Genomic DNA, 12158 nt, shown 5'->3' on the forward strand with positions numbered 1-12158 from the left:
GCAAATAAGAAAATATAAAAAGGTGAATGCTCAATATAATTGTAAAGAGGGTAAAAATAGCTTCAGTTTTGGTAACAAAATGCAATGGGATACGTGTTACTGTCGATATCTTTATTAACCATCATTGAATGAAATATTATAATGGCAACGGATATAAATACAAAATGTTTTGCATTGATCTTATATTTGACATGATTAGTTTAAGTTTTAAAAAAGTACAGGGAAGAAACAACTATTGATCAAATGAAGTATCGACCTCCCACATGTGATTATTTCGTCATGTACCAGTTTAATCTTTTAAAGGTAACACTCTATGAATGTAACCATTGTTTACAGTATCATGTCATAAATTTTTTTTTTAAAATACCGAACTCCAAGGTAAATTTTAAAAGGGAAAGTCCATAAAAACTTACAAAATTAAACGTTATCAACCATAAAAAACATAGATTACGTTCGTTAAAACATAAACGTCACAACAGACACGGGCATTGCGAACGAGTTGTGAAATATCAACACTCTTTCAATACAGTGTATTTTGTTTGTCTCAACGTGACACAATTCATGGTCAGATCAGATTTAGCAAAAGGAAGAAAAGATTAAGAAAGTTTTGACGTATTTAACAAATCTACTTCTCTTCAAAATATCATATTAACTTTGATTAACTGGTCAGATAATTAAGTGACGGTAACTGGCCCTCGTAACCATAAAAATGCCACATTTGCAAACCGCTTTTCATTGTTTATTAACTAATTTCAAGTCCGAGTATGTGACAAAACTTTTAGTTACGCTTTTTATGTTAAAAAAATATTTTCAAAGAGAATCCCAGTAAAAATATATTTAAAAAAAACAAAGAACTATTGACGGTTACTGGTACTGAACTAGTACTGTTTGATTTTTGTAATAAATGCACAATGAAATTTTAAACACATACAGGTAGGCCTAAATGTTATCTCTCGTCGACATACACAACACAACGATCACTTGATCAGTATTAATACCTGTATGTACACATACAATCAAGGAAGTTAAATTGCATGACATTGTCTAACTTGTAATCACAAATTCGGTTGTTATTTCTGGTAAGTTATCAAATATATAGTTTATTCGTCATCGTTGGCTAAATCTTTTTCATTCTTAAAATTGTGTATCATTAATCCAAATGCATACTAAAGTGAAAATCTACAATATACTTTATCATTGTCCCTGAGAGTAAAATCAATAAATAACGGTATAAATTTTGCTGCGCCATATACAAATTTGACAAAATGTCTCTTTTGTAATGCTCGGTGCTAACATATTTGCATATTGAAAGATATGGGATTTCGATAGTATGTTGTTATTTTAATTAAATTGTGTTAAAGATGTGTTTGATAAACGTATATGAAACAGCAACCCAATGAAATAAAGACGACCGTACTGGTTACCGCAAAAATATCCTAACAAGGTATTTAATATCTGAGAATCAGGAAATATATGCCTTCAATTTTAGAATTCATTGATACATTTTTTGTATCATTCAAAATCATCCGTCAAACTGTGTACTACAAGGATCAACAGTCCTTCACCTTTCATTTGATACCTAGATTACCACAATGTATTATACAAAAAATTCATATGTGTGGTGTTGTTTGCTGTGCATGTACTGCTTTTGTGTCATTATTTCAGAGGTAAGCCTTCAACGCTCAATTTCCTTAAATTTATGCAATCCATATTACATAATGTAGAATCTAAAACAGCTTCTTAGATGGTTAAACATTTAAAGATACACGTGAACATGTGGCTATTTAAACTGAAGTTTAGTATTTAACTTTCTCACATATTGAAACTCTATATATGGAAGTACAAATGGTTCACATATCTGTTATAAGTTATGAGAAAGTGAAATATTTTATCCATAATAAATAGAAAATTTGAAATAAACCAAAAAATAGTGTGAAGAGGATGACGATATCAAGAGGCGAAAATTTTGCAGGGTTTACGTGATTTCTAAAAGATTTGTACATTATGAATCTATCATAAAGTAAACTCACAAAAATACTGAACTCCGAGAAAAATTCAAAACGGAAAGTCCCTAATCAAATGGCAAAATCAAAAGCTCAAACACATCAAACAAATTAATAACAACTGTCCTACTCCTGACTTGGTACAGGCATTTTCTTAAGTAGAAATGACGGTATATTCGGTAAAATTGTGAAATGATTTCAGATCCATACACGTGTTCAGAACGATATTTATATGAAGCAGCACAATACTAACTGCAATAGATGTAAATGTACAGGTTATCTCCATACTTTTATAATATTCAAGCTGCATGTTATCATTATCATTTATTTTTATTTACAGACATGGCTGCAGTAACAAGTTCAAACTGTACTGTGTGTGAGTCACAGTCCATTGTTAAAACAGCTGTGAAGTGGTGTTTCGAATGTGATGAAGCATTTTGTCCTGACTGCCTAAAGTACCATAGCAACGCGAAGTCAACAAAAAGTCACGCCGTCATTGACGTAAGTGATCAGAAAGAGCTGCCTTAATTCGTACTGAAAATAAAGCAGCATTGCGAGGATCATGGGGCACTATTCCAGAACTATTGCTTAAGTCATGAAAGACCATGTTGTAGGAAATGCATAAACTTGACCCATAAAAACTGCAGAGATATGCCACCTCTAGAAGATGTTACCAAAGATGCTCGTAATTCAATAGCATTAGAAGACATTAAAGAGCGTCTGCAGAATCTAAAAAAGTATTATGAGCGTCTTTGTCAGGAAAAACAGTCAAATACCAAAGAAATAAAGGCTGAGGCGAAGACTATTATTGAGCATGTTAAATCAACCCGACTTAAATTGAATGAATATTTAGACCGTTTAGAAAAGGAAGTTCTTCAGAAGGTATCCGATCTTGAAAAAAATGCACTGCAAAATATAGAGAGAATTTATAACGATTTGAAAGGGAAGGAGGACAGAACAGATGAATTAAACAAAGGACTAATAAAAATGCAAAATCATGCGTCAGAACTTCAGATATTTCTCGGAACCAAGGAATTCGAATTTGAAATAAGTACGCAGGAAAAAGAAATCGAAGAGTTGGCAAAAGATCATTCGTTTGACATAAGACGCATTGTTTTTAAAGAAAATATAAAACTTTCAGCTTTTACCTCTGATGTAAGTTCCTTCGGTGATATTGGAATAGAGATGAAACCATCAACAATCCGTGACACAAAGCCAAATGAACAACAGGTACAGATCACAGTTGAGAGAAGACAGTTTGATGACATCAATCTAAAATTGGTGACGGGATTTAAGATCGAGTTAGAAGTGTTTGGATGTGCAATTTTGGAAAATGATATTGTATGTTATACAGCTACTAACACACAAACCTTATATGTGAAAAACACTAATGGAGTTTTGTTACACTCTATTGTTCTTCCTGAACGCCCATATGACATCGTGTTTGTAAACGACCAATCATTAGCTGTTACAACATCGCGTTCTGGAGGTAAAATATTAATCGTCAACCTAAAAAACAGATCAGTTGTGAAAACTATCGAGGCTTCAAATCAATGTCATGGTATATCCCTTTCCGATGGGAACTTGATATGCAGTTCAATTAACGAAGGACTACTCTCAATTAATCCCGATAATGACATTTTAACTAAGCTTGGTGTTGGAAGTAAAACACATGATGCATATGTTGCAGTGCTTGATGGAACAATGTACTGCACTGATACTACATGTCCATCTATACAATGCTACAACGTTGATAAAACACTCGTTTGGGAATTCAAGCACAAATCGTTGCAAGAACCACGCGGTATAGCTGTTGATAAAACTGGAGTCGTTTATGTCGGGAATGAGGGCGGTGGAAACATAATTATGATCTCCCCCGATGGAGCAAAACACAAAGCAATAAAGGTGGATAACATTCCAAATCCGAGGACACTTAGCTTCAACAAAACAAGAACACGTTTGCTTATTTGCAATTTGAAAGGTCAAGCGGGCATTTTTGATGTCATGTGATCGGTTTGTGGAAGAACATTTATATCAGTGCCTTTCGTATGGTACTTTATTATATGGAAATGTGATTTTCTACAGTTGCCTTTCATATGGTACTTTATTATATGGAAATGTGATTTTTTCTAAACTGTAAACTATTGAAATGTCATGCTTCGTCAAAATATAGATTTTTTGGTGTGTTTTTGTAATGAATTATTATAAAAAGCATATCATCGATCTTGGTTTCAGCTACGTATTATGCAACACGGAAAATAAACTTCTAAGTCAAATTGATAAATACCATTTAAACTTTATTGAATAAAGGTCAACGTGACAATATTGTACTCGTAGCTTCTTATTTTCAAGATTTGTCGAATTTCTATAATGTGTTATTAATTAAACGAGAAATCGATCTCGATAGAAAGTTGGTTAATAATAGAAGACGAATGGAGAAAACAGTTTAACCGTAGGCGATGATCTGATATCACATACTGTGGATTCATTATCATTCATTGGATACCAATTTTCGTGGATTTTGTGGATACAGGTGAACCACGAATTTAAATATTTAACGAACTGCCAATTTTCTGTAGGGTTGTATGCAGAAGTTGGCAAAACCACGAAATCAAATATTTACGAAAATGCAGGTTTTCATCAATCCCCGAAAATTGGTACCCACGAAAATAAATGAATCCACAGTAATAAACTGATTGATATTTTTAAAAGCGTTGTATGATAAGGGACATATGGTATAACAAATGGATATAAGAAGATGTGGTATGAGTGCCAATGAGATAAATCTAGATCTCCATCCAAGTCACAATTTGTAAAAGTTAACAATTATAGGTCAAAGTGAGGCCTTCAACACGGAGCCTTGGCTCACACAGAATAGCAAGCTATAAAGTGCCCCAAAAATGACTAGTGTAAAACAATTCAAACAGGAAAACCAACGGTCTAATCAATATAAAAAACGAGAAACGAGAAACACTTAAGAACCACATCAACAAACGACAACTACTGAACATCAGCTTCCTGACATAGGACAGGTGCAAATAAATGCATGCTCCCTTTAGCTTATCATATCGCAGACGGACGGTTGGTTTGATTGGACTTTAACGTCAAGTGTCAAATATGTCAAATATATCATGCATATGTGGACGAAAGTACGTTGATGTGCTAAGATTGTGAACGCTGCTCTTGTAACAAATCGTCACGCGCAGTCAGGAATTTTATCATGGTAGTTCACTACGGTGCATTCCATATAAAGATGTGTCACTTACCTGGAGACATTTTTAATGACGCAAACGGAATATACTTTCCTCTTACCCTCAAATGCTAAGAGCAGAAGGAAAAACAATTTTCAAGTCTTTGGTTCAACCCGGCCGGGGTAGAACTCACGACCTCCCTTATCGAACCGATCGCGCTACCACAAGACCACTGAGGCGGTTTTCCACTTGAAAAGTATAGGTGAATACTTTTGCTTATATAGGCTGTGTAATGATACATTATGCATATGATATTTATTATTGTCTATCTGTTGTATACAAATTAAATGCCGAGTTTGAACCAATAATCAGGTGCGAAGTAATGTCGACTTTAAAATCTTTCAGGCGATGCTGTTATGCGACTTTTAATCACCACAGTTGTACATAATACTATATCAGATATATATTATCAAAAAAATGCCTTAAGCAATTATTTCATTGTAATATTCATATATATAGTCTTTAGAATGGTCATTCACGTGATTTAAATGTTACCTCGTTTTCCACTGCACATCGCATCAATGGTCAAAAAGGAGAAGACTGTATGCTGTGGATTCATTTATTTTCGTGGAAACCAATTTTGGTGGATTTATGAAAACTTGTAATTTCGTGGACATTTAATTTCGTGGCTTTGTCAAAGTCTGCATACAACCTTATGGCAAATCTGTGATTCGTTGAACATTTTAATTCGTGGTTTACTTGTACCGACGAAATCCACGAATATTACTATCCAACGATTAATAATGAATCCACAGTAATTGATTTGGTACTGATTAACAACAAACTCAAACATAAACTAGGTAAATAAAAAGGAAGAATAGATACAATAACCATCAGTATTCAAGAAGTTAAATACCCATCTTCAGTATCACCTGCTCAATTTTTAAGTCCAACCAAATAAATACATCAACCGATGCAAATCCCCAAAGTCATCAAAATCAGATTTAGGAAACCGATACAAAAAAAAAGTAAAATCACAAAAATACTGAACTCCGAGGAAAATTCAATCGGAAAGTCCCTAATCACATGGCAAAATCAAATGACAAAACACATCAAACGAATGGACAACAACTGTCCTATTCCTGACTTGGTACAGGCATTTTCAAATGTAGAAAATGGTGGATTGAACCTGGTTTTATTTTGATATCAAAAGGTACAAATTGTTACCTTGAAGTTATATAAATCCAATATCAATAATAGGAAAAGGGACATCTTAACCTCCTATGAACATGTCCACGTATTACAGTGAATGGAATATAATTGGTTTATTGATTAATTGCTGGCGCTAAATGCAACTCTGGACACTGCTGGATATATCGCGGCGATTAGTTTTTATTGGTGGAGGAAACCTGAGTGCACGGAGAAAACCACTGACATTCGTCTGGAAAACTGACAATCCTAGTCAGTAGAGATTTGAGTCGAACACACCTGCTACGAGCATCTATTCAACCATTATAGAATGAATAAAAACAGGACTTTAAAAACCATAACAAAGACTTGCGATTGAAAAGAGGGATAGAATATGGAAGCAAAATGTCGGCAGGTGGGAACAATACGTTAAGTTGGTTTGCAATGTGTTATACTTGTAAACTACAGATGTAGAATGCAAAACCCCGTCAAAATTATGAACTTTAATTTAGACTTTCCTACTTAATTGACCAGAGGAATATATTTGGTTCTTTGGTGTATTTCAAAGAACAGTCAGCTGCCTCAAAATGCAAATACATGATTTTAATGTTGCCAACACTTTTTAGGAGCAAGGTTGTCTTAGCCTTTCAACATGATATCAAAAGGTAAAATTTCAACTTTGAAAAAAGGATATGTGTACTGTACATTGCTCGCATTTCTTTTTTAATATTGTATAACCCTTCTTTAAATATAAGATATCATTAGCTTCCGGATAGTATGTGTATCAAATGATAGAAATGAAAATGATTCCTATGTGCAGGTGGTATCACTGTAAATTCAGAAATTAATGCTAGTCATTGATTACTGGTAAAAATTCGAAATCTATTAAAGTTGATTGCAAACATTTTAGGAAGGAAAATCACTACTAAAAGTATGAATGCGAGTCTTTATTAAAAGGAGCTAGACCGAGTGCCGTCGATAAGGTAATTGTCTCCTTCAGTGCATACACCATCCGCCCATACAAACACTCAAGCATAATGTCACAATCGGGCATACTACGCAATCGGTAAAATACAAATTAGACGATTGTTCTGGTATCCAAGATTTTAGACCGCAAAAACAGCTAATCATTATAGACACAGGCATACCCAATCGGTCCACCAATTTGTGATGGTGATCGCACAACTTATGCAGTGTCGATTTACCTCAGTTGGAGCATTTTATGGGTAATAACATTTACGGGACCAAGTTAATTACACGGGGTCAGCATATCGACAACTTATGTTTCTTCAGTTATGCTCGAGTCAAACACTTTATTAAAAAAACAAACAATTACAATCTACAAAGTAGTCAAAATATATACCAAACTCCCAGCAGATTGTCCCTTCCATCTAGTATTAAACTGTGGAATTCACTCGATATAAGTATTAGAAACTTAAAATATGCTTAAATTTAAAATTAAACAGAAATATTATAAAAAAAATTAACCCCTACATACTTCTCATTTGGCGATAGATATATATATAGATGTTTTGATCTGTATCATGCAAATATTAAACCCAGCGCAATGTGTCAATGTGGATATTTATATGAAAATACACATCATTATTTCCTTTCGTGTAAAATTTATACAGCTCAAAGGAATACCTTATTTTTTGAAATTAGAAAAGAAAATATACCTACTGTCCTGAAAATTCTAATATATAGTAATAGCATTTATAATATGGACTTAAACACGTTATTTTTCACAAAAGTTCGGAATTATATTAAAGTGACCAATCGCTTTTCATAGTGTACATACTTTATGGCTAATTATATAAACGTTTATAGTGTAATCACTTTTTGTTGACTTTGAATGAAATTGTTTAATTTATCAAAAGACATGGATCATCCATTTGATTTTATATATGTAGGACTCAAATCTATGGCGGGTTCCAAATCTATGGCAGATTCCTAATCTATGGCAAATGTGAGGTAACAAACGTAAAAAATAAAACAAATCTATGGCAGATTTTTGTTTTCTCCAAATCTATGGCAGATCTATAAATTACGTCACAATAGAATAACGCAATATTACATCGTCGCCGCCGCAAACGTTGGCGGAACTCATAGATTTGAACACGATTCCAGATGAAGGTATTTCCCTCGACAACAATTTGCGGATGGTTTAAAGGAAGATATGACTTATTATCCGGAAGAGGGACAAAATGTGCTGTACCGGCCGAAACCCGCGATGAACAAGGGCACCGCTTTTTTCAGTACCAGATATTTTAGAAAAGGAGTTATAGTAAATATTTTACTGTCTACAGCTGGCAAAGTTTATAAAGTGAAAGATAAAATTACCGGATACCAATTTGATTTAAATCGTCTTCAAATAAAAATGATATTAACGATGAAGTAAATATTATTTGAAAACTCAAACTGTTCATTTTTATTTATCATTTTTGTTTTATAAAAAAAAATATCCCCTTTTTTTGTTTATAAGGGACTTACTAGTTGGTTTAATGAATGGGTTAAATAGGTAACATGCACAGATTAAAAAATGTTTACTTTTACGGTGCACATCATTTCAATCTTGAAGTCTGTATTAAGGTATATGATTTCATCATTTACGAATCTGATTGGTTGCCAACACGATTTGGTTGACCATTATGAAATTTCACAAATATTTATATACATGCTCCCGTCGTACATGCCCACTTGTTTAAGACAAGTCATTGGTCGTATATGTACTGCATTGTTTTCCATTTGCACAAAATTTGCCATAGATTTGAAAACAACAAAAAAAAAACGCCATAGATTAGGAAATTACAAAACTTGCCATAGATAAGGATTGTAAAACAATCTGCCATAGATTTGGGGTGGCATGACGTCACATTTACCATAGATTAGGAATCTGCCATAGATTTGGAACCCACCATAGATTTGAGTCCTACATATATAATATCATAATAGTTGCCAACAACAATTTACTTGCTTTATAAATAAAAACTTAAGAGTAAATATCTATTCCATGTTAAATCAGTTTACTTGATCTTTGATAAATAAATTTACGGTCAACTCGACTTTTATAAATCGATGAGCCACGTCGTTTAAATTCTTGTTTATTTCATATCTCCATACTAATGTTGTATATGGTGTTATTTACATGTATTTTATTTTATTCAGTTATTTACTATTTGTATGTAATGGAGAAGACGTTCTAAGTTGCAAAACATGTGTCTGATACTATTGTCAATGTTTTTGGACAATAAAATATATTTAAATAACACTTTTCAAAGTCCAAATCCTAAGTAGCACATCCCTGTTAATGAAGTCCGTATAGTGAACATGCACGAGCGTAACATACAGTATTACACGATATGTTAGCGCAATCAGTTTGGACAGAGGGTTTGTAACTGGTGAAAATTGGAAGTTGGCAATTGGAAAGTTGAAATCATCACGTTATCATAGATTCTAGTTTAAACATCTTTTAGTGGTTTATTTGTGTCACTATCGAGGAAAAGTTCCATATCAAAAGATTCAACAGAAGACTGTTTCCAGATCAATTTTTATTTAAGCTCAGTTTAAAATGAAAACAATATGGTTTCCTTGCCATTGCCCATTATTTGACCACGAAATAATATTTTGCTTTTACAGCAATGTTATCGTTATTTGATGATTTTCTTAAACTTACACTACTCTGTGAAGCGCGATTAACCTTTTATTTAGCGTTATATGAGGATGTTTTTAAAAAATAATTGGAAAAAGTTCTTATGATTTTTCAAAAACATAAAATATCATGCAAGAACCAGAAAAGAGCAATTTGGTTAATTTGTGCAAAAGAGAGACTGAAGATACCAATCGGATTTCAAACTCATTAGTCGAAAAAAAATGACCATGACATGGCTAAAAATGAAAAACGATGAAAAAAAAAACAACAGAATACAAAATTTAACATAGAAAACAAAAGTTAAGTATGACATGTTTGAACTTTGACTTTGATTTCACAGAGAATTGCACCGTGCAAATTTTGACAACCGAGCAAAAACAAACAGTTAACAAGCTTTCAAATGGTAAATGATATAAATAGTAAAATAACAAAAATACCGAACTCCGAGGAAAATTCAAAACGGAAAGTCCGTAATCAAATGGCAAAATCAAAAGCTCAAACACATCAAACGAATGGATAACAACTGTCATATTCCTGACTTGGTACAGGCATGTTCCTATGTAGAAAATGTTGGATTAAACCTTGTTTTATAGCCATCTAAACCTCTTACTTGTATGACAGTCGCATAAAATTCCATTATATTGACACTGATGTGTAAACAAAACAAACAGACATAATAGGTAAAAATGTCAAAAATAGGGGTACAGCAGTCAACATTGTATTATAATCGTAATCAATAAGAAAACAAACAAATATATCAACAAAGAAAAACAAAAAGGCATATAGACAAAGCACATTAGTAAAAAGTTCGTTGGGTGCATTAAAGTCATAACATAAGAGTCTTTTTGAAAAATGTAACTCGACTTTACGTTTTCACTTGGAACATTTATCATTTATATATCAATTGAATGTTGCTTTACTGTTGATTTTGTAAAAGAATTAATAGTTAGTTTGAACATATACATGAATATGTACTTTCTCGGTACTACTATATGTCGATGACCTATATTTTGATATTACACAAGGTCATGCTTTTCACAAAATGCATTGGATGTCGGATGTGTACATGATTTTTTTATTAGTTGTTATTAGTTAATTTCCATTTTCCATGGATAAAGTATTGTGTTAGTCCAAATAATTATGACGTCGTCACAGCATTTATTTAAAATAGCCTTTCAATACCGTCATAATCATGATAATTGTTTGGACTAGAATTGTAAAAATAATTGTATGAATTTCAAGATTATATATTCGTCATATAAATACGTCACTGTTTGTGATGTCCTGTGCTGTCGTGAATGGAAGATGTTCGTTTTTATTCTACGGATTACATGTTGTAACAACTATTACATTATTTATTTGTGCGTTTTTCTGTGCTGCATGTTCTTGCGTTTGTTTGTGCTGTATTTCTGTCACGTATTGTTGTCATTTAAGCGATATTCTTTAACATTGCCATATAAGCTGGAGGTTTGGCTAGCCATAAAACCAGGTTAAACCCATCATTTTTTCTTAAAATGTGCTGTGCCAAGTCAGGAATATGGCAGTTGTTATCAAATGGTTCGTTTCTATGTATGTTGGCGTTTGTTTTTGTTGCACTTCAGTGTTTCTGTTGTTCCGTTGATTTCCTCTTATAATTGATGTGTTTCCCTCGGTTTTCGTTTGCAACCCGGATTTGCTTTCTCTCAATCGATTTATGACTTTTGAACAGCAGTATACTACTGTTGCCTTTATTTATTGGCTTTGAACTGGTTGTCAGTAACTTAGTGTTTTTCTTAATGCCAGGGATGAGGGATGGATATATACCCTGCCACGTCTTGTCAGTGTTTTTGTTTGATGTCTTTCATTGCATCGATCAGATGAGTTAGCCTTTTCAACTGATTTGTATAGTTTGTTCTTATGTTGTGCTGTTACATAACTAATTATTAATGTGTCTGTTCTAAGTCAGGAGCCTGTAGTTCAGTGGTTGTCGTTGGTTCATGTCTGTCATATTTGTTTTTCGTTAGTTGTTTTGTTATAAATAAGGCCGTTAGTATTATCAGTAAAATTGCTTTACATTTTTCATGCCTTTTATAGCCGACTATACGGTATGGGTTTTTCTCATTGTCGAAGACCGTACGGTTGCCT

At 33.1% G+C, this 12158-nt stretch overlaps 1 protein-coding gene across 1 annotated transcript; it reads left to right on the plus strand.

Annotated features, from left to right (window-relative positions):
* The first annotated feature begins 979 nt into the window (after positions 1–979).
* LOC127731924 (uncharacterized) lies at positions 980–4328 on the plus strand. Its single transcript, XM_052240770.1, has 2 exons — positions 980–1079; positions 2344–4328. Exon 2 carries the CDS (start codon positions 2655–2657, stop codon positions 4011–4013), a length of 1359 nt encoding a protein of 452 aa, XP_052096730.1. The 5' UTR covers positions 980–1079; positions 2344–2654; the 3' UTR covers positions 4014–4328.
* Positions 4329–12158: the final 7830 nt, after the last annotated feature.

The sequence above is a fragment of the Mytilus californianus genome, unplaced genomic scaffold (genome assembly GCF_021869535.1).
Source record: "Mytilus californianus isolate M0D057914Y unplaced genomic scaffold, xbMytCali1.0.p SCAF_21, whole genome shotgun sequence".
NCBI lineage: Eukaryota > Metazoa > Mollusca > Bivalvia > Mytilida > Mytilidae > Mytilus > Mytilus californianus.

Excerpts from the sequence above, each read along its gene's own strand:
- LOC127731924 (XM_052240770.1), top strand. The coding sequence starts at position 2,655 with ATGCCACCTCTAGAAGATGTTACCAAAGATGCTCGTAATTCAATAGCA.